The sequence below is a fragment of the Ixodes scapularis genome, unplaced genomic scaffold (assembly GCF_016920785.2).
Source record: "Ixodes scapularis isolate PalLabHiFi unplaced genomic scaffold, ASM1692078v2 PGA_scaffold2__306_contigs__length_199485367, whole genome shotgun sequence".
Taxonomy (NCBI): Eukaryota; Metazoa; Arthropoda; class Arachnida; order Ixodida; family Ixodidae; genus Ixodes; species Ixodes scapularis.
The window spans coordinates 89,179,967-89,202,857 of record NW_024609857.1 but is presented as its reverse complement, the minus strand read 5'-3'; the positions used below and the strand labels follow the sequence as shown (position 1 = coordinate 89,202,857).

At 48.4% G+C, this 22,891-nt stretch overlaps 1 protein-coding gene and 1 long non-coding RNA gene across 2 annotated transcripts; one reads left to right on the top strand and one right to left on the bottom strand.

The window, feature by feature from the left end:
- Positions 1–630: 630 nt before the first annotated feature.
- Positions 631–11,876, bottom strand: LOC120836886. Its single transcript, XM_040205983.3, has 7 exons — positions 11,814–11,876; positions 10,259–10,746; positions 9,643–9,935; positions 6,982–7,167; positions 5,917–6,744; positions 948–1,352; positions 631–840 (listed from the first exon to the last, which is right to left on the bottom strand). Exons 2-6 carry the CDS (start codon positions 10,743–10,745, stop codon positions 981–983), a joined length of 2,166 nt encoding a protein of 721 aa, XP_040061917.1. The 5' UTR covers position 10,746; positions 11,814–11,876; the 3' UTR covers positions 631–840; positions 948–980.
- Positions 11,877–12,803: 927 nt separating this feature from the next.
- LOC115311980 lies at positions 12,804–20,569 on the top strand. Its single transcript, XR_006077987.1, has 3 exons — positions 12,804–12,885; positions 16,374–16,602; positions 20,208–20,569. It is a non-coding gene; the product is annotated as an uncharacterized LOC115311980 (long non-coding RNA).
- Positions 20,570–22,891: the final 2,322 nt, after the last annotated feature.

Genomic DNA, 22,891 nt, shown 5'->3' with positions numbered 1-22,891 from the left:
GTGAAAACACACGTATATCACTTGTACAAGCCCCGTACAAAGAGAGTTTATGCAAAGTGATTTTGATTAGACTTGATCATTTACAGAATTATAGTCTGTCGAATGTCGAGGCACTCCAGGGCATGCAGTAAAACAAAATATGGGTGAAGAGGGACCTGCCTTATCAATGCGGATGCAAACCCAATCTTGCGCCATGAGGAAGTTCTCATTGTCAATTACACTTTCATCACTGGGTCACTCAGTCAAGTCCAGATGATCTTACCTCCTATTTGACGGAAGCCATTCATCGCCGCTGGACTTTGAATCGGTCGGAGGAACGATGTTTCGCTTATTTTTCAGGCATGTGACAACAGCAAACCATGTATGATGGTTCCCATTTTTAAAGTGCATGGCATTGCTCTCCAATCACTAACATTGCTCCGCTTTTGGTAGATTAACACCAAAACAAGCTAGAAATGTTATAAAATATGCTTGGGACATTGATAATCAAGAAACTGACGTTTTGTCCCCCCAAAAAATTGTGGAATGTATTTTCCTCATGACAGAGTCTTATGACGGGTTATCTCGTCATCGGCAGTTGCGGCCAGAAGTCAGCATGTTAAGATATCTCGTCATTGGCAGTTAAGTGGTTAAAGACTCTTGAATCACATTATGAAATCCAGCTCAACCTGGGAGGTTACAGAGGCTTGCAAAAAATAAGAAAAATGCCTACGTCTTGCTTTCAGTTACAGCACAAAGCAAGTTTTACGTTGCAGGGACAGCGAAACTGCCGAAATGTGAGTCTTGTTCCAATACCGTGATGGGATCCTGAAGAATTCATCCCATGTCCACACGGTGACCCTGCAGACAAACGAAGTGCTCACACAATTGCAGCTTGCCAGTCATGTCAGAGCTGAATCAACATTGTTACACCACTGTTTCTAAGGATGGGGCTCAACGAAACCTACCTGATCCCGACGAGGTGGCAGGCACCAAGACCTTTAGTGCAGTCTTGCACTTGGCACATTGTGACGTATGCTCATCTGCAGGGAGTGGGCCCTCTTTCTGGGCCTCTTGGCAGATGGTTGGCCTGATGGGCGTCCAGCCGGCACCCTCTTTGAACCCCTTGTCAGTCCTGGCCGACGTCTGGCAAGGCTTGTGGGCTGTACCCGTATCCGACGTCCCCGATGCTGTCGTACTCCTGCAGCTGCCTTCAACGTAAGCATGAATCCATATGCGTCGTTCCCATTCGTCACACGATCCATCCGGTCACCAAGGGCATCTAAAAGCTCAATGTATGCTGGGTTTTCCTCGTTCATGGCGTGCAGTCGTCGCATGCGGGACTCCAGGCGCCTGTAGACTTCCTCTCGAGCCTGCACAAAACGCATTGAGGACAGCACATTATTATACTTTGTCTAGTATTGTGAATAAAGTAGATGATTTGGAAACAATCTTGCTAACTCATGACCCCCACGTGGTTGTCATCACGGAAACATGGCTTCACAGTGGTATTGGTGATAATGAAGTTATTCCGCCTTGTTACAGAATGATTAGGAAAGACCGAGGGTCAAGGGGCGGCGGCGTGGCTATTATCGCAAAAAGTTCGGTGGACCTGGTACCATTAGATTGCGTTGTCAACAGGGAGGTGTTATGGTGTAAGATTAAAGTTCACGGCAACGTGTTTGTTGTTAGTACTGTATATAGGCCGCCAAACACCGCCGCATGGTTTTTAGAAGAATTGTATGATTACATGGCGTTGCGCTTCAATGACAAAACTAAAATTATTTTGACTGGAGACTTCAATCATGCTGATATTGACTGGGCAAAGCAAAAACTAGGTAAAAATGAAATCGCGTCCTCCGAGCTTTTGTTAGATATAGCACTCAGTTTTAATCTTCAACAGTTAGTGGACAGGCCGACAAGAGTAACAGATACGAGCCAATCAATTCTGGACTTACTTTTTGTTAGCAACATAGTGGAAGCGGATAAAGCACATGTGCTCGACGAAGTGTCAGATCATAAAATGGTGTTTCTTGACTTAGAACTACACACAACAGCTGCCGATAATGCTTGTCACGAACGTACTGTCAGAGATTTTCAAAATGCTGATGATGTGTCCATCCTCGATTATTTAGTTGAACATTTTGACCATTTTAGTCAGTTAAGTGATGTTACCGAATTATGGAAAACATTTAAGAGTATTGTTTCCTACTGTACATATCACTTTGTTCCGACAAGGGACGTGAGAGCACGACAACATCACCCATGGGTAACAAGAGAAATTTTGCAAATAAAGCGAAAGATCAAGCGCAAAAGGAAAGCAAAACAAAATTCCTCAGACATTGCAAATTTGGGGCGACAATTGAAGAATCTTATTTCCCAAGCTAGGGAAAATTACTGTGGCAATGTGCTGTCTCGTTTCTTGCTGGAATCTCCGCAAAAATTCTGGCGGTTTTTCTCGTCGAAAAAAGAAGTACCGTAATATCCCGAGTCATCGCCCACCCCCCTACCGCCTGAAATTCATTAAAAAAGTGGGGTGGGCCATGTCTCGGTGGGTGAGCACAAACACTTGAAAAAAAAAGCGGAAAAAACCGCCTATTTTTCTCTGCGTATCTAGCGCTGATGCACAAGAGATACATCAAACTCAAAACACGATTTAGTTTCATTGTTTTATAAAAAAAAAAATGCTCACGAAAGAATATTTCACTATAGCGAAGTCCGTTGCTTGCATACGCGCTAGAAACACCGCCGATCTGCATGTAGCGCGAACGTTTGTTCCGTGAAAGAATGTCACCACTATGTTCTCCTGGTTAGTAAAAAAAAAAAGAAAAGTCTACAAGAAAATAGAAAAACCGACCAGGCGCAACGAGCGAGCGAGCGAGCGGACCAAAGAAGCGACCAAGAGCAATGCTGGGAAAGCGGGAAAGTCGGCGGTCGCGTTGGCAAATACTTTGGCGTCGGGCCAAGTCGGGCGCCTTGTCAATTGCAAGCTCTTGTGCAACTTTCTTGTTTGGTGCGTACATACGTGCGTCCGTGCACGGCGGGCTATCAATGCACGGTTGGGACGCTCTGCAAACGTTTGTGTAGGGCGTTCCAGCAAAGCTTTATTTACGCGTTGGCTTTGCCTAAAATATTGCACAACCGCGGTCGCGACCGGCGGGAAGAAGGAGCGGGTTCGCGGTGACCTTACTTTGGCGGAGACAGACTTCGACCTAACACTCCGCGGTTACATTAACAAACTCTTATTTTGTTATCTCCATCGTTTTCTTTTCGCACGGATACACGACCACTTTGGGGTCGCTCACGGAGGTAAACAAAAAGAAGTGTCTTTCCTTCTTTTCTGTAAGGTCCGCGGCCGCGTCATTCGGGTAGGATGAGTGTTCGCGGATCGCAGAGTCCGCGCTGGGGTATTTGAAGGGGTGGGCGATGACTCGGTGTTTTTTCGGAAATCGATATTGGCCCAAAAAATGGGGTGGGCGATGGCTCGGGGATGGGCGATGACTCGGGATATTACGGTAATAACAGAAGTGATGGTAAGCGATGAGGTTGTATCATGTCCCATTAGAGTGGCAGAGGAATTTAACATGTATTTTCAGTCAGTCTTTACAGTCTCGAGTGACCCGCCGGTAGACCACGTTAGCAGCTCTGATGAACCTCGTATGTCAGATTTCGTTGTCTCGGAAAGTGTTATACTTAAATTGCTTTTGAATATTAATGTAAAGAAGGCGTCGGGGCCAGACGACATTTCAAATGCATTTCTGAAAAGGTATGCTGAGTGGGTGTCCCGATATCTTTTCATAATATTTCAAGCCTCTCTCCAACAATCCAAATTTCCAGCAGACTGCTGGAAATGTGGTAAAATTATACTCATTCACAAATCTGGAAACAAAATGACAGTCCAAAATTACCATCCTATATCATTAACGTCGACTTGCTGCAAACTGCTGGAACACATTATTTCAAATCATGTCACTCAGTACTTAGAAGAAAACAACTTAATATACAAACATCAGCACGGTTTTAGACTGGGTCTATCGACGGTCACACAATTAATTGAATGTGCGCATGAGTTCTCATCTGTTGTAAATGAGCGGGGTCAGGTTGTCGTCGTGTTTATGGATATTTCAAAAGCGTTCGACCGCGTGCCTCATAACAAATTAATTGAAAAGCTTCACCTTGTGGGTCTAAACAGCAATATAGTGTCGTGGGTCCGGTCTTACCTAACTAACAGAACACAGTATGTCTACTGCAGTGATGCATGCTTTACCCGCCTTGCAGTGTATTCAGGTGTGCCACAAGGGTCGGTACAGGTCCACTTTTGTAAAGCTATTTGCAGATGACTGCATGTTGTTTTCAAAAGTGCGTACAGTCGAAGACCAAGACTTGCTTAATGCCTCTCTAGAAAAACTTTACTTGTGGTGTGAAAGGTGGGGTATGGTAATTAACTTTGATAAAACAGTACTCTGCAGCATTACAAACAAACGAAACATTTTAGAGTATTCCTATAACATAGGTGGCGTGCAACTGCGAAAGGTGGACGAATTTAAATATTTAGGGTGTTATTTTTAGTTCTACCATGCAATGCAACAGTCATGTAGATTACGTTTGTCAAAAGCCTACAAAAAGTTATTATTCCTCAGAAGACAACTTAGGCATGCCAATAGTGATGTTCGACAACTTGCGTACATGTGTTATGTTCGCCCATTGTTAGAATATGCAAGCACTGTATGGGACCCGTATAGAAAATGCCACGAATCACAAATTGAAAGAATACAAAATCTGGCGCTTCGATTTATCTTCTCCAGATATAAACATACAAAATCTGTTTCTTCAATGAGACAAGAGGCGCAGGTTGACTCGCTGGCAAAGCGAAGGAAGATATCAAGGTTAAAAGAACTCTTTTCCATAATAACTGGAATGACAAAGCTAGATCCGCAGCTTTACTTGTGGCCTTCAATGTCTCGTTCCCAAAAGAACTAGCAACGTCAGGGCGATTGCTCCGTATCAATACAAAAATGATGTATTTAAGTATTCTTTCTTTTGTAGGACAATAGTAGAGTGGAACGCTCTGCCAAATGAAGTCGTCAGCTGCTGTAATCTCAAGTCATTTAAATTATCATTGCGCAAATTTTTAACTGAATAATGTATGTGTGCGGAATACATCTTCAGATGTGCAGGGTGTGACCGCACCCATGCATGTGCATAAGTACTCATTTGAGTGTGAATGCATTTTGCTTGGCTTGTACAACTTATTTTTCTCTCCTGTGTTGACCGTAAGGTTCACAGTAATGTAAATAAATAAAATGTGAGAAATTACAATTTTGCTTGTTTCAACAGATTTGCCCGTGCTGAAACACTGAGAGCTTGGCCACTAGAGCAGAAGCACATGTGTGCCAAGTAGTCAAAGGCTGACATATATGGAGTACCTTGCAGCCAAGAAAATGACCCTTCCCCTGTGCCCTTTTCTCCATTCCTTTTTGCCCAAAAGGAGCGGGTCTGGAAGGTAACTTACACCACAAGGAGGAAGACTATCCTTCTCTTTCGGGTGGAAAGGAGAAATTGAGGTGCAGTTTTCTCCTCTCTGCTTATTCCTTGGCCTTTAAATAAACAATTTTCTCCCCACATCACTGCTAAGTCGCACCAGAGAACCTTCGTAGTTACCCCAGCTAAAGGTAAGCCAATAACCTTGTAGGAACAAATGGTGGTGCACTTGTTAATTTCCACTTGGTACAGTCTCTCAGGTAAAAAGCATGCATCACAGATGAGTGCGCAGCTTGTATTTGCTAGGAAATATGCACCACTTTAAATTCTAGTTGCTGCACTAGAGCCTCTCACGGTATGACTTGTAAAAGGAGCTTGTGTTATACAAGTTTATCGTGCTCCCTTCGCTTGGGAAAAGGAGCTGGATAAGACACGAACATCAAAGAGTGCACATACCTGAGCACGCTGAGCTTGGTCAGGGTCTTGCGCTGCAATTGGTGCCAGGGCCGATGTGGAGGGTTGAGGAGCTTCTGGCTGGTCATTGGCTTCTAGCAGGTCAGTGGCTTCTGCATTGTCTGGGCCTTTGGGAGCTTCGGGGGTGCACCTGGGACTCTCTTCTTCACCTGGGTACTGCTGCTCTCCACGAAAGGGCATAAAAAATTCCCAGGGTGGGCACTTGTCACCCAAGGCCAGCTTGCCCAATCGATGCCGGTCCTCCGTAGTCAAAGGGGGTGCATTGGGGAACCAACCACCAAAGGTTTCGTGCACCAGAGCTTGGTGTTTACAGAAAGCCCCTTGTTTCCCGACTGGGCAGCTGCACGCTCCGAAGTCTGCGGCCACCTCGTAGACCACGTCATGGCGTGTGGCGCTGGGCACTGCATAGAGCTTGTCGCCCAGAGGTTGGATGCTCTCAGCTGCACCTTGTGGCATCTTGGAGAGCAGCCGCTTGTATACCACCTGGTGACTTGCGACACGGCTGTGGGCGTGGCGGAGGATGCGACTCTCGAAGTACTTCTCCCACACCATGGCCACCGCATCCACCAGTGCCACAGCATTGAATGCCTCTGCCCTGCTCAGAACTATGTCCTTCAGGACACGGATGGTGGCCTCTGAGAAGTTGTTTGTATTGTGCCCCCGCGTGGTGGTGTTGGCACGGTAGAGCAACACCCACTCCTCCTGTCTTCCAAGGAAGGCCTCCACCTGTGCCACGAAGGCCTGGTGTGGCTGGCGCCTCAGCTGGGCTGTCGCTGCTTCCAGCTTCTCCTGTGTGTCAGCATACATGACCTGCAGTTGGCCATTACCGTTGAGGTTACTTCGGTTAGAAATCTGACAAACATTTGTCAGCTTTACATGCACACTTTTGCCTGACTGATTTCCACAAGACCATTAACATGCAGAGGTGTGTCGCCCTACTCTAAATAACTGGGCTGCACTTTTGCTGCACATTAGTGCAAGTTTCATACTGCGGAACGTTGCACAAGCGCCTCTGTCACAATGGCAACTGCATAGTAAAAGACTTGCCTCCTGGAAGGCTGACATCAGGCAGCGCCTCTGGTCCTTGTGCACACCGTTGTGGGCAGCTGTGAGCCAGCGCCACTCCGCCTGCGCCACATGAAAATGGCATAGGAGATGCCTTGCCGTGGGCCAGGTCTCCTGCAGAGCAGCCTTCTCCGCGCTCGAATTGTCCGTCATGAAGACCTCGGGTGCCTGGCAAAAGATGATATGCGTCCCACAATCGGAGAGAAACAAAGAAGTGAACTGTCATGCTTTGTAAATGCTTTAGTCCCTACATGTAGCATATCCCTTCTCTGTAGCTATAGAAACTGTTCTATACTTGCTTGTGACAACCGGCTGATAGCATTAATTTATGTTCAACACAACAATTTACAGAAACTGATAAACGATTGTTTTTTTAAATAAACAACTGTATACACTGGGACAATCCGTTCCATTCTTTTCACCTCGGCTTAAGGTCAGCTGCTCACACTGCTGGCAATAGTGCCTTCACTGAGTGCAATTGAAAAGAACTGGCAAGACTGATGTATCTCAGTGAAGCGCACATACGGTTTATATGAAGTATTTGCACTACAAAGGAATTTGGTGCAACCTGTGCTACCATCACCTTCTCATTCTCGTAACCTTAGACCAAGCCTTCATGCTTGATCCCTCGGTCAAACCACTACCCCCTCGTGCTATAGTTTTACTGCGGTAGCCGTATATGGGCCCTTCACTTTGAGTGGTCGGCGGAATGTGTCCGTGTGACGGTGGCCTTTGACACTAGACCTTCTTCCTACCTGACCCCTCCCCTCCTCCCTCGCCTGTTTTATCTCCACCCCATACTCGTCCCATCTCCCCTCTGTGCCCTACCTCCTCCTCCCCCTCATCTCTTCCTCCGATGATTGCATGTTTGTGACCTTTGATTCCTTCGCTTCACTCTTCTTCCCTCCCCCTCTATCTGTCATGTGGTTGTGTGTTCGTGGCTTTAATTCCCTCGCTTAACTCTTCCCTCCCCCTCTATCTGTCATGTGGTTGTGTTCATGGCTTTGACCTTTGGTTTTGACCTTGAACCCTTGGCCGCTCCTCCTCATCTTCATTGTTCCCATCCGCACCTTGCTCCCTTCTCTTCCCTCAGGCTCCTCTTCCCTCCACTCTTCCTTTCCTCTCACCTTTTTCCTCCGTCCCCTAACCAGCTTCCCCGCCTCCTTGGTCCGCCCCACCTTTATCCCCTCCATCGTCTTCTTCCTTCACAAACTCAAAGCCACCTCATCCTCAGTCCCCCCTGCCCTCCGTCCTGGTCTTCCCGTTTTCTCTCTCTCTTGCGTTATTGTGTGTTCGTGGTCTTCTACCTTTACTCTTGACCTCCTCCTCCCTCTGTCTACCCTCCTTCCCCTCCTCCTTCTCGCTCTCCTCTTGTCCCCCTCTTGCCCTCCTTCTGTCTATGAGGTGACGGCTACTGCCGGTCATCTCACTTGCAGTATGGGCCGCCACTTAGCGTAAGGCTCCCGTTTAGCGGAAAAGGCAGCGTAGTAGTAGTCCAGCAGCGTCCAGCGTGACCTCGTGGGTCACGTGACCCGGAACACGGGTCACATGAACCAGGCCATGGCACCTGGCGTGACCCGGGTCATGCTAGGTGGCCCGGCTGGACTGGCGTGACCGGTCAGTGACCTGTGTCGAGTGAGCCGGGTCACGGCGTCTGGCGTGACCTCGTGGGCGGGCCCTTCCCCGTTCCTCAAAACCCGGGTCACGTGGCCCGGATGCTAAATGGGAATCAGTGATGGGATTTCCCTCTCCTTACCCCCGTAACTCCCATTCTCTCCCCCACTACTCCCCTCTCCTTCCCCTCCCGCCTGCAACCCCTCCACTCCCCAGACTCCTGACCTCCATCCCCTTGACTTCCATGCCCTGCCCTCTCTTAGTAGCAGTGGGGGGTGGTGTGACCCTGCAGCTCCCCACACCTTCCCTCCCCCACCACCCTACAACCCCTCCAGTCCCCCAACCGCCCCACCACCCTGCCCTCCCTTCCCCGCCTCCTCTGCACTCCCGCCCTCCTCCACCCCTGCCCTGACAACCCGGCCTTGCGCTATCGCGTCGCACCCTTAAGGCCAAGTGTCCCTCTAATTTTTTTGTCTGAAACAGTGTCGTCAAAAGTTATTGCATGCTTCATCACGGCACAATTTTGTCAGCAATGCTGGCTCGCATTTGTGCCTGGAGCAGTATCCTCCTGAAGTTTGTGGAATGCTTGGCACACATGTGCATCCGTGTCAACGGAATGATGACGCTTTGCACATATTTCTTGCACAGTGCAAACTAGTTTGTTATATCCCGGGTTGCGAATGAAGCTGTGTTGTGTTTTCTAGAAATGCGAAAAATATGCATTTGCTTTTACAACATGGGCCCTGATAAACCACAATTCCTGGTTGACCGCAAAAATTTACACCGAAAACACTGAATTTCGGAGTTAAAAGTGAGGCACCGAAACGACACACTCGAATTTGGAGAAAATTAAACATTAAAAATATGAAACGCCAATTTTTACATAAGGGGGAAATTTTGTTGCATCTGCAGACACCGAAGCTTTTTACTAGGGTTCTAATGTTCTTGAGGCAGAAACAAGTGTAGTAAATGACAACCAGCTTTTTTCCACGGAGAAAAGCTATAATTTCCACATTATTTTCTACTTACGGATAGACCCCCAAAGCAGAGTGGATGGGTCCCGCTGAGGAGCTTGAATGCTGCCGAGTACCCGTCCGTGCTTTGCTCGTTGTGCAGGAGGACTGCTAAGGGGACGGCGCCAGCCATTGTCGCCACCAGCACCACTGTCACGGTGCACTTGGTGGTGTCACACGAGGACGTCGAGTCTATGAAGACAATGTCCCTCGCTGCCTCCAGTGCCTGGGCCCGCCGCATGATGGGGGTCACGACCAGAACTGCCCAACAGTTGCTGGTGTCACTCCGGCTGACCGTCACACTTGTGCCTGGAAATTGTTAAGTAAATTGAGGCACGGCTCTTTTTAATCACTTTTCTCAAGTGAGCTTTACGATGCAACTCACCTCTGTACCCCTAAAATTCCCAGCAAAAAAAATGTGTAGTTACTGCCACAGCTACATGTGATGTGCATAGAGCCGAGAAATGTGAATGTGAACTGGTGTTGCTCTCTAATAGCATGTGCCTAGTGGCAAGTGCTGAAGCTCACAGATGAACAATACCTCTCTTTTCACAAGGTGACGTGGAAAGATGCACTGGTAGGTCATGTGATGTCAAAAATAAGCCATGGCACTGTAATAACTTGTAGCATACCTTGAGCAGCATAGAGGGGTGCCTTCTCCTCCAGCTTGGAGAGAGCGTCGATGGGGCCACCACCGAAGCAGGCGCTCCTCCACACAGTGTGCCAGTGTTGCACGGTTCTGGCCAGAGGGTTGAGGGCGCCGTTGGCCAGCAGCTCGGGACCGTTCTCCTCCATGCAGAGTTTGCTCTCGTGGAGCCTCCGTGCCTCGCTGACTGCCATCCCGTCGCTAAAGTAGCCCACAAACGTCTGCCTCGTGGTACGTGTGCCCCGAAGGAGGCGCAGAGCGTCTGCTGAATGTGTATTATGCGAATGTTGAGTGTCTATTCGTATGACAGTAGCCAAGGGAACGTCCCTGCGCAGGTATGGGTCGTTCTGTTTTGAGCCCTTGCTCAACTTTTTTATCTTTACGTCGAGTCTGGCCATGCACACAGCGTTGCGGCGCTCGGACACCTTGTTGCGAGGGTGGTGCTGGCAGCGCCAGACCTTGTGGAAGACCATTCTGAAAATACCACAAATGCGGCAAAATAAGGGGGAGCACCCTATGCAGATAGGGTAGCGTTAATTCTTGAGGAGGAAAGCTGCTTTAAAGTGGAGAGGTTCATTTGGCTCACTCGAATAGCTCACAGATTTGGCTCACACGTGGGAGGAGTGTTTTTTTCGAATGGTGTCCGCGGGCGCTCTTCAGGCGTAAAATTGATCGTATAAATAGGCCAATGATTGGATAGCAGTGAAACTTCTCAAGGTCTCTTTAGGAGGTGCATTTATCATACTCAAATTTCATGAGTAGGTTCCCGGATTAAAATCCTGGAAAAGAAAAACGCTATATCTCTATGGCATGGGAAAGTGCCGAGAGCCTACACTAATGAAATTTGGGTATGGTAAGTACAACACTTAAATACACACTGGCAGGGGTTTATCCAGAATTTTCAACAAGGGGGGGGGGGGTCACAAGTTTTTGGGCGGCTGTAGGGGGTGTGTGGGGGAGGGAGGTGTAGCCTTGTCTGTGCTTTGCACAAAAAATTCGGGAGAGGGGGGGGGGGGGGGGTCGGGCTCAACCTGGGGGTGTGTTGGGGGGGGGGGGGTGTAGCCTTGTCTGTACTTTGCACAAAAAATTCTGGGGGGGGGGTCGGGCTCAACCTGGGGGTGTGTTGGGGGGGGGGGGTGTATAAAGCTCTGCGACAATGGAAAGTTTCTCTGCTTTCCATTCATTGGCTATGCGCTCCATTTCACGACTATTGACAACTGATTACACGAAGTTTGGTGGTGTGAAACAAATGCCATTTCATTTTCACCCTGACTACGCAGGTTCAAACAAATCCGCAGCATGCTCTATTTTTTCTCGACCTGCACGTCTGCCTCTCCGTGACGTCACGGCACCCGGCTGCGCGGGAAATTTCGAATGTGTTTTCCATTCGCTGTTTTCTCAATAACTGTTCTGAATTTAGAAAACCTAAATAGCATGCCGAGACGGCCAAAGACTCAGGATATATAGTTAGTTGAGAGCCGCATTCCAATTATCATCGATGCGGTCCTCAATCGCGGAAAGCATGAATGACATGAACGTACCGTTGTCCCTCCTTCTGGACCTTTTGGACGATCCAAGAAGTGTTTGTTTGGAGACTGTAGGCCTCCAGCCATTCGTCGACGGCCGCTTCGTTGTTCAGGTTCGCGCGAAACACTGATTCCTTTTCCGTCGACGCGAGGTCGTCCTTCACTACCTCCAGCCGCTCGAACGGCGAAGGAGGCTCGTCCATCGTTAAAAAAATTCAGCGGTTCAGTAGCAGTGATACACAGAAGACAAGTCGCACTTTCGTTTCGCGCATGAAAGCACGACGCTCACCACTCTGGGGAACGAAAAAACAGTGATGCAAAGCACATTCAACTCGTGCACGAGTGCGCAGCGGTCAGGATACTGGAGAGGAAAAGTAACGGTGATTCAACCAGCTTACAAATGTCTCGCAGAACACGTCGCCGATGGTTCATTCAGTGACACACAACACGTGTACCCACACAACACGTGTACCCGCACCACCGTGACCCGCACCTTGGTGAACTCCACGCTGGCAAGCAAAAGTCAAATCGTGGACGAAAGCACGGCGATTCAAACAGGAGCACGATGATTCAACCAACACACCAGTGGCTTCGATGTCGAGCTTGAAACAACAGGTTGCAACAGGGGAAAAAAAAAGGGTTGAAAGGTGAAAAGGATCAAGGAAAAGAAAGGGAGAGGGTAGGCGTGGTAGGCTAATCCCCACGCTGATTGACATCCGGCTTTTCTGACGCCGCTCTTGGTTTCGGTTTCGTTTCCTACACCAGTAACATTCATTGAGTCGGTTGGATGGGTGGGAAGTAAGAAAACTTTGAAGCCTAATAATTAACGTTCTTAATTTGTCACAGAAATGCTCAAAATAATTCCTAATTAGTGATAGCGATTTCCCTATAACTTTTTTTTAAATTTTCTGTTCGAGTTATTGTCTTATCGCCGCGTCAGCCGCGTGATGGCGCGGCCGACGCGGCGCGGCGGCGCCCTGAATGGCGGATGGCGGCAAATGGCGGAGGCAGATGCAGTGCAGATGGCAGAAGAAGTTTGGAGTCTTGAAGTTCGCTGCTGCCGAGGTTCAACACGTTGGAAATATCGGTATGGGCTATGACAGCCGATTTTCTTGACTGTTCATTAACGTCGCTGTTCAATCTGCCTTTATGTTTGTCCTTATTGATCGGCGTAGTCGCGTCAGTGTGACACGAACATGTTTGGTCAGCTCAATACAAATCATGATTGAACACCTCTTGTTCGGTTCGATAGAACTTTTTTTGCATCGTAACAGTGTGAGATGCCGTGTGTCGTGCCAAAAACGACATGCTTCCCTGACTAACAGGTAGACGCTATATTTTGTAAACGTCCGAGCTTGTTGCTCACGGCCGCGCCCTCGCTGCACTCTCACAGTCACAAGCAAATGGCAAAGACGTAGTTTTTGTTTGAATACATCTTCGGAGTATGAGGTGTATTCACCTACGTGTTTTTGTTCGCCATTTTGTTGTGATGAGTTCTATGGCTTGTGCCGAAGGCGATCATTCTAAGAAATCATTTCGTGCCCTCAGATGCGTAGTGCGCAGAAGCTTCCAGATCTCATTACGCCGACTTCTATTAACAAAATGACAGACTTAAGTCTTATGAAAACACCCTATAGACACTTGTAGCGCAATCAGGCTCTTTCCCCTCCCGCAGCTACGATGAATCGATCTCTGGTGTGGTGCAGTTCCTGTGAAGAATTAACGTTACCCTATGTGCATAACGTTAATGACGCCGCGCTATTCAGTCGACTGTTTCTCGTTGTTTTTTGTTGGCGCATCCGCGTCAACACCTGTAATACGCCTGTGTTGACCGATTAAGTGAATAATCTGTGTGAACCCTGTGGCATGACTACATTTGCACGTACCCTTTTTGGGAACACTCAGTACACTTTGTGATATGTAAAGTGAGTTGCGAGGGGTGGTCCACTGTGTGGCACCATGGGCACTAACCTGTTTAGAAATACGAAGTCCGGATTTAGGCCCCCAACCTTCGGCTTTATGCGTTGTCCGCCACGCGACTAAAGATTTTGATGCTGAAGTGCGAGCTAGTGCAAGCTAGCACAAGACCCTCAATGATCAGGTTCGCATTCAGAATGCTTTGCGCCGTTTGCTCATCTGGATCCACGAGTAGTGAAGCTACCCTTCGACGGAACACAGATTTATCAAATGTGCGTTGCATAAGTACACGTCTGTGGCTATTTCACAAGCAACTCCAAGTTCGCAAATTTTTCCAACTCATTTCTGACGCTTTTGCGAATCGCGGCGTGGCTCATTTGGGTAGGACAGTTTCCACCGGGCTAAGCAGGTTAACGCACCAAATAGGCGTTGGTTGTTTTCACGTGATGTCAATCGGCCATTTCGTTGTTCAATGGTAACACAATGGCAGGTATAAGTTTCTGTGCTTTACGGATTTGATAGTCTTAGGCATCATCGAAATGCTTCTATTTGGCACGCGCCAGACAGCTAATAACAATAAAATGGTGGACTAAATTATGCCAATGAAAACACCCAATACCAGCTGCACTAGCACCTCACTAGGGCGCCTTTATGTGCACTTTGCTTAGGGTTTTGACATCTAGCCAGTTTGGTCTTCTCTTTTTATTGTTTGCTTGGGGCTTGAGCTCATAGCTTTGTCTGTGCTACGGCGCTGTTTTGTTTCAAGCTACTTCTTTGTATTTTCGTCATGAGCGTGTACTGTCGATGATAGGCATGACCTGCTTTCCATTTAACGCATCTCGCGTGCATGGACGATTGTGTTCCGCTGCGTTCCCTGGAAAACGGAGGTAGCCGGGCGGTGCACGAGACTCATATGCACATGTGTGCTCACCACACACACTTTACTGATGCAGTGTGCCATGGAGCCAGTAGTGCAGGGGCAAAGCGCTTGCCTCACACGCAGCAGACCCAGGGTCGATTCCTGACAGCGGCGAAATGTAACAAAATGTTTTGGAGCAATCCTCAATATCGACGACGGATGCCAAATGCCCTACGCCCTACACCCTACGCCATCATTCCAAAGGGGGGGAAGAGCCCATAACAGCTATCGCTGTAAAACAACCGAATCGCTCGTTCTTCTGCATGCGCAATGGCAATGTTGCCAGCATTTGGTGGGCTGCGTTTTTCGCGAAAAGTAAACAAACATGGATGTTGTCGAAGCGTACGTCGAAGTCGTGTGATGCGAGTGAGGAAAACAGGAACGGCGCTGTTCGGTTTTACTGGCGGCAGCCGCATGCTACGATAGTTCAAGAGAACCAGTAAAACTAGTGGAGACCGTGAAAAAAAAAATAAAAGCGGCGAATTCAAGGACTAGCAGCCAGGTACAAAAATTAGCGATTCTTGGTACGAACTTCGATTGCAACAATACTTAAAAAACAAAGTAGCTGGAAACTTCGATTACTAGTCTTATTCCTGTACGAGTGAAAAATGCCTTTTAGTGCGCGGGATGCTTTTTTCTTGATAGCGATATAGTAACCGTCTGAAACCTCATCTTTTAGCTATGCTAAACATTCTTCTGCTCTTATGCCTGCCTGCATACGTGCTCGATCATGAACTTGAGTTGTTAGTCACCTGACATCCAGCTAAAAATCTCCAGGCACATTTATTATAAGCTCAGGCATATGTTGGAATGAGTGTGGTGGGATGTCCTCTCAAGGGAGAACATTAACGAAAGTACACAATGTTCAACTTGAGAAAGTGTAGCACCACGAAAGTATGAAGCTGCTATTGCATTCACACCCTTTTATTGCCACAGACATTTCGAGCGGAACATCGTAACTGCCACAAAGAATCACCCATGGGGACACTGCCTAAAGGAATACATAAGCAAAGTGCACAGACGAATGTCCACTACTGTCATCGCGTCGCTGCTTCGTAGCCGAGAAGTTTATGCAGGGGCAAACGGGACGGATGACCACAGTCATTGTTACCAGACAAGTCAAAATGGCGAAATTAGGTTATTTTTGCAGTAAAAAAATACTTCACATATCAAAACAAAAATGATGGGCCATGAGAGATGCTATTTCATTAATTCTGTAAAACACTCAGGCACCTTCAAGTTTTTTTTTTTTTTTTTTTTTAAACTTTAATTATGTCCAAAAAAGTGTGTGGGCCCATAGACGCCCAGCAAAAATCCGTCACGACGTTGAGGCCTTAAACCATCTGTCCTCGGGACGGCGCAATTTAGCAGTTCCGTCGACTCTTAGTACAGTGGCTCCAAGTGTACTAGAAGTTGCTACAGTGCCACGATCCATTTCTAGTGTCACATGGCTGGCCACCGCATTTTACCGCGTTGCCTCATGAAATAGAGGGGCTGTTCCTGTGCAGTCTTTAGCAGTTTCTACTAGAAATGTGTCATTATAGAGGACCCCAGCTAAGATTTCCATTTTAGATTTATGCACATCACACCCCTTGCGGGAAGCCGCCACCTTTTTTTCTAGCTTGCAAATAGCTATAGTACAGTCGTAACGGACAAATTATTGGCGAATTCTAATGTTACAGTTGCTTGAAAAAAGTGATTAGATCGAGCCTCGCCTCATTTTACACAATGATTTTCAGGGACCGGCATCACGGTGAGCTGCTGGGAAACCGGCTCGGCAGTTGTGGTGGTGACCCCTATCATGTGGCAGGCCCTGGACATCCTCTTGCGACAGAACTGAGCGCACCGCCACAGTAGCAATGATGGCTGGCGCTGTCCGCATGGACAGTGAACAGAGCGTCGAGGGGTACTCGGTAGCTTTCAAACTTCTCAGCGAAACCCATCTGCTCGTGTTTGGGGAGTCAATTCGTAAGTGGCACAGAATGCGAGAGCCATACCCACTTGTCCCCTTCTCTCTACTTGCCAGACACTACACTCTAACCTCAACGACAGTAGTAAAATGTTTGGCCCCCGCAGAGCGCAACTAATTTCTCGATTCATGTGATAGATGACCATACCTGTGCGCAATGCCGTTCCATCTCTGACAACCAAGTCTTGTTCTAACTAGTAGTTTGTGCTATCCTGATACATTGAAATACGAACAACGGAGCGCGTGGCTTTCAGTACATGCTGTGTCACTAGGCGTTTGCCGGCGAAATCACAAAAATGCGCAGTGGATGCGAGGCTTCATGCACTAATGTGCTGAACTCTCGCTTGCACATCCAAAGGTTCGGCGCTGCGCCAGCATTGCCCTTGAAGCGGAGGCCCTGTTGACATTATTGTCGGTCCTTGGCTAGTGCGGCGTGAGCAAGCTAGCCGGTAGCCACAGCAGCAGCACGCTGCTTGGGCGCGGGGCGTTGAAGCACTCCCGCAGTGTTTATTTCTCTTGGCTTGTTTACTCCAGATAAATGACGGCCACTTTAGCTATATTTCATAGCAATATGCCCTATTCGGTCATGGTGAAGGTGTTAGTTTGCCTCAGAAATGATACACTCAGCATCATTAGCCAAGAAACGGCGAGTTAGCTAAAACCATTCTTCGCTTCTGTACGAATAAAGCTAGCGTGCCACTTCTTACAAGGTTGAAGCAACTGAGTTGGGTCAACTACATTATTTGAACTTTATTTTGCATGGGGGCTTTGGATGCAGAAATAAACTAATGTTTCTCGTTTACGCTTCCAGCTACTTAGGGTGACCGCCCGTCCCGCATTAGAAGTCGTTGTCCCGCATCCTGCAAGAGATTGAGAAAAGCGTCAAATGTCCTGATTTCGTAGGTTGGTAAAATTCACTGTTTTCTAAGCGGCGCCTCCACAACCCCCAACCCCGAAAAGTCGCGAAAGTGGGTGCCAAACACTTTGTAAAAAGAAGCCACCGAGGCAGGTGGAGAGACAACAACGCATGTGGCCTGAACCAAATTGTTCTGAAGATAGGCTTGCCAGGGTGCCCTTTCCGCCTGCATTCTGTACAAAACGCAGGCAGCTTCGCCTTCCTCGATGCATGTCCTCTTTTAGTGTTTTCTCTTTTTCTATTCTTTTCGTCGTCTTCCTCCTGTGCATCGCTCTTCTTCCCCGTCGGGACTCACGGTATGCAAGAAATAGGCTTTCAAGGCGTGGCTGGGACGACTGTGGAGGCCCTTGACTGTCGTCTCAGATACCCTCGGGCGGGCGACGTCATCTAACAAACAGTTCCTCACATTCTCTCCCATTTCCTTTTCGCACCTCTGTCCCAGCACCCTCATTCCTAGGCTCTCTTCTGCTTGTTTTGAATCGACTTGAAAGTGGAAAGCTCGCCGCTCATTCTCCAGAATCAAGCCGAGGCACGACTGCCCTGTGTCGCTTTGGTCCTTAATCTTAATTGGTACGAGCTAAGCGAGGGCTTCCAGCTGCGCAATGCCGGCTTAGCACCGAAACTTCAGCATGTGCCGAGCGAGGGTCGAACATATTGGAGCAGGACACGCGCCCTCACTGCAACTGAGCATTTGTGTGAGTTCCTAGGCGATTTCCAGTTGGCGCAGCATGTGCCGAAAGCTACGCGCTCCATTGTTTGTTGTTTTGTATTTCAATGTATCATGATCTCATCATCAACTTACAGTACTAGGACTTTTTTTTTTTTTTCTTGCGGCAAAAAGGAACGAGCTTAAAGCTCGTTCGGAAAAGTGGAAAGTGCAAGCTGTACGTCAGCAGGCCGACGTACAGCTTGCACTTTTTCGGACCCCCTCCTTTCCTATATCCTCTCCACCTTCGACCTTCACACAATGCAGCTCCCCCTCGCAGTTTAAGAGAGGAGGACTCTAAGAGGATTATAGCCCCTGCAGAACGTCAAGGTTGAGCATCGGCCTTTAAAGGACAAATTTTGCAGCTTTCTGTTTGTGTAGAGGGGCGTCCATTGACATGGACGCCCCTCTACGCTACAAACTTGCAAACCTTGGAGGCCATTGTCCAAGACACACTGCTGATAAAGTTGTCATGTGAGAAGCATGTAAGAGTTATCTCGGATCTTGTACATACTCATCACATGATCATTTTCATTAGACGCGGCACCGCGGGCCTTCATGGTACGGGCTGTTGCCTTTCCATGGTGCCACGGCTTTCCTAAGCCAATGAAGACTATGACTATAATTTCAATGCTGCTTCAAAAAAAAAAAAGCAAAAAAAAACACATGGCTTTGTTGTATGCACTCAGTGAAGGCGCACTTGCCAGCAGTGTGAGCAGCCGAGATAATAAAAGTGAAATGTTTCAGGCAGAAACATGTTTGTGGTACAAAAATGCAAGATATCAATTCCTGTAGGTTGGTATCTTGTACATAAATGGATGTCGGCAGCCTTTTGTCTCGAGCAAATGTAAGGATAATATCTCTGTGTATAGAGAAGGAATATGCAGCAAGTCAGTCAGCTCTTCACGCACCTCAGGCTTTTGTTTACCACCGAGACACGATGACATGCCTTTATTCACTGTTTCGACCAATGACGGCGCACACTTTTCTGCCTCGTCTTTGTGCCTCCTGATAACATTTCTATGTGTGGAAGACATGTTTCGGTACACTCGGTATGGTAGTTCAGTTCTTCGTTGCTCCAATGGTGGGCAGCATATTATTTTTTGCCAGGCACTACAGGTCTTCACGATCAACAACCCTATTGTGGAAAGGGCAGTGCTGCAGGAGTCATGGCCCGCAACAAGGTGCCTCCCAGGCCACTATCACGGGCAGAGTGGAGCTGGCTGACAGCTGCCCACAACCATATCGAGAAGGGCCAGAGGGTCACTTGATGTTGGCATCTAAGGAAGCCAAGTTTCTCAAAATGCAGTTGCCACCTGTGACAGAGGCACTTATGCAATGTTCTGGGCTGCGAAGCGTGCACTTTTATTTGGCAAAAGTGCAGCCAAGCCATTTAAAGCCGTGCATATTTCTATCTGATGCGAATTGCACGTTAATTTTTTTAGTTCGCTGTTTACCTGAAAGGTAAACAGCGAACTGTTTACCCGAAGCAGAAATGGACTGCAGGACCGTTTGTTCCTACAAAGTTTGCGCAGTGTTAACTGGGATAATAACCGAGGTCCTTTGAATTTAACTTAGCATAGTAGAGAAATAAAACTGTTTATTCAATGACTTGGCACACATGTGACGCTCAGGGCTACGGCATGACAGTTTCAACATGGCCAAATGTGCCGAGACAAGCCCAATTTTAATGTGAAGCATATGGGTATTGCTCACCTCACCTGTTGCTCACAGTCTACGATTGGCAGGACTAATTTTGCCTGTGGCCTTAGCAGAATAACAGCTCTAAGTGACTGGAATCAGTCGTGCTACTTAACAGTAATCTTGAGAAGCCATGCATGAATACTGCGAAGTGCAACCATGAAGAAAAAAAATGTAGAGGAGAGTCCTCAGTGGCTGCTGCATGACCTTACAGCCGTGGACTTCTCGTAGGTCCAAATCAGACTAGACGTAACTTGGTGGTTTCAATGTCTTTTATGCAGGCACAAGAGCCCCACTTGCGGTGGCTGGACGTCATGAAGGAACACAATCCGACATACCTAGAGATTAATCAATGCCGTGGGGATGAGCTGGACCGTGTAATGAACAAGACCGACGTGACTGGGCTATGCTCACATTTGAAGCAGTGCAGTTTCCACTTGATTACTTCCATAATCATTGAAAACCCGTAGATGTCTGAGAACATACTCTCACCCCAAAATGGGCCAGTTGAGGAGGTTACCCTTCGACGCACTTAGTAAGGCGCAGAATATTATGCTGCTGCGCTACAGGGTCCGATCGAGAAAAGTAAACCCTCCTTTTCGGCCCGCATAAAAAGACTATGCATAGCAGAACGCTCAAACTCCGCCAGAATGTAACCCTAGCAGTCTGAGCAAGATGCCAAAGTTTCAGAATGTGACGTCATTGAATTTGAAAGTTACTAGGAATTTTCTGAAAATCTCAATAGGAAAATGGGGTCGCGTCCCAGTAGCGTCTCCCATTCATCTCCATGTAATCGCGAGCTCTGCGAGCCTCCATTCTCACATTGAAAATTTCCGGTAATCATGCATAAATATTCAATTCGATGACGCTACTTTCTGAAACTTTGGCATCTTGCTGAGATCGCCAAGGTTACATTCGCGTGGAGTTTCGGCATTCGGCGATACATAGTTTGTCTATGCAGGCCAAAAGTAAGGGTTTACTTTTCTCGATTGCACCCTGTAGTTTGAAAAGTGTTTGATATGTGAAAACGTGCCTGGAGCATGGGGACCTTCAAACCACTACTATATACTGTACTGTTCTGCATTTAATCTTGAAAGCATTTCCTGTTTTGAAATAAAAGCTTCACTTGTGTGTGAGGTATGTGCTCTTATTCCCTCTTCATGGCTTGTTCCCCCTCGCCGTAGAAGTCTTAGTGGTGCTGGACAACTGACATTTTCCTCCACAGTAACTTCAACCTCACGGGTAGGAAGAGTGATCAGGGCAATGTTATGTGTGCCTACTCTCATGAGGAACATGGAAAGCAGTAAAGTGAGATGCGCAACTACAACCTACTGTGGTACATTTACTGAAGGTGTCAGTCATTCTGAGGGGCCCGAGTACTTTGATGGTGATAGAACGACACCTCCATCGCTTTCCGAATTCGCACTGGAACGCGCGTAGACATCAGGCGCACAGCGCGCCCGTGTCACGATTAGGCGCGTTTGCGGAACGAGAACATGTCCACGTACAAGAAGCACTGCGTCCGCGAGCCGTCCTCCGCAAGAGTTGCTAGCATTTGGTGCTACGGTGCAGCGGCGAACTCCAAGGATCGTTATGGGTCGTACTCGTAGGGGCGACTTCGACAGCGGCGCGTATGCTGTAGCATTATATCGGCATGCAGTCCTGGGCGTTCATCTTACCGAAAAACGAGTTCACATCGCTGAGGTGAAAGCATTAGTTGCTAGCGTTTGGTGCTACGGTGCAGCGGCGAACTTCGACGATCGTAGTGGTCGTACTCGTAGGGGGCGACTTCGGCAGTGGCGCGTATGCGGTGGCATTATCTCGGCGTGCAGTCCTGGGCGTTCATCTTACCGAAAAATGAGTTCACATCGCTCAGTTGAAAGCATTCGAGTCATTGGTGCAGCGGCGAACTTCGACGATCGTAGTGGTCGTAATCGTAGGGGCGACTTCGGCAGCGGCGCGTATGCGGTGGCATTATCTCGGCGTGCAGTCCTGGGCGTTCATCTTACCGAAAAACGAGTTCACATCGCTCAGTTGAAAGCATTCGAGTCATCGGTGCAGCGGCGAACTTCGACAATCGTAGTGGTCGTACTCGTAGGGGCGACTTCGGCAGCGGCGCGTATGCGGTGGCATTATCTCGGCGTGCAGTCCTGGGCGTTCACCTTACCGAAAAACGAGTTCACATCGCTAAGTTGAAAGCATTCGAGTCATCTAGGCACGCGCGTGAAACGAAGTGTTTACAGCGGCGCAGCGTAACGTGCGTCTCACCCACCAGCGCAGCGGCGGACGCCATCTTGACAAGACGAAAACGCGCTCAAATGCGTTCAAACGGCGCGGAAGTGACGTCATGTCACGTGACATTTTCAAAACCAATGAAATGGCCGCTTTCGCGTCGCGCCGAAGGGCGTGTGGCCAGGCACTGTACGGGATATGGTTTGCTTATACGCTCCCGGGGCAGGGGGGCACGGGGTCGCGAACCAGGTGTCCGCCAGCAGGTCGGCCATTGCAGTCGGGGGCAGACCAAGAGCCGCGGCGAGGCACAGCACGGGATTGCGTGGCACGGGGAGCCCCCGCAAGGATCTGACGATTTTCCACGCCTTCTTCCCTCCCCCCGGGGCCCCGAAGGAGGTACACAGGAGATGCCACTGTCTCCTGGCCAGTCGTTGCCCATGGCGCCTGAATTTGGCATCCAACCGTTTTTAAGCCAGGATGTCTTCAGGCAGGTTGGTTTTCCATGAGCGACGCTGTGCTTGTCTCCTTCGGGCACGTAGCTTGAGCCACCGGAGGTCAGGGTTGGGGCGGGTGCACGGAATCCTGACCGTGCGTGTCGCCGCTCGCATGGCCTCGCTGATGAGTTGATGCGAGAGTGGCAGACCGGCAGTGGTTCCCTCCGCGATGAGTTCTCGGTAGCGGTCCCAGTCTACCACTCGCATGTTTTCTGGGGGGCACCTTGGGGCGTTCCGAT

What these genes read in the sequence shown, in the direction of transcription:
- LOC120836886 (XM_040205983.3), bottom strand. Translation starts at nt 10,745, where the DNA reads ATGGTCTTCCACAAGGTCTGGCGCTGCCAGCACCACCCTCGCAACAAG. An exon ending in TCTGCTTTGGGGGTCTATCC is followed by an intron (nt 7,168 to 9,642) that starts GTAAGTAGAAAA and finishes ATCTTTTGCCAG; the next exon opens with GCACCCGAGGTCTTCATGAC. An exon ending in ACCAAGCTCAGCGTGCTCAG is followed by an intron (nt 1,353 to 5,916) that starts GTATGTGCACTC and finishes CGTTTTGTGCAG; the next exon opens with GCTCGAGAGGAAGTCTACAG.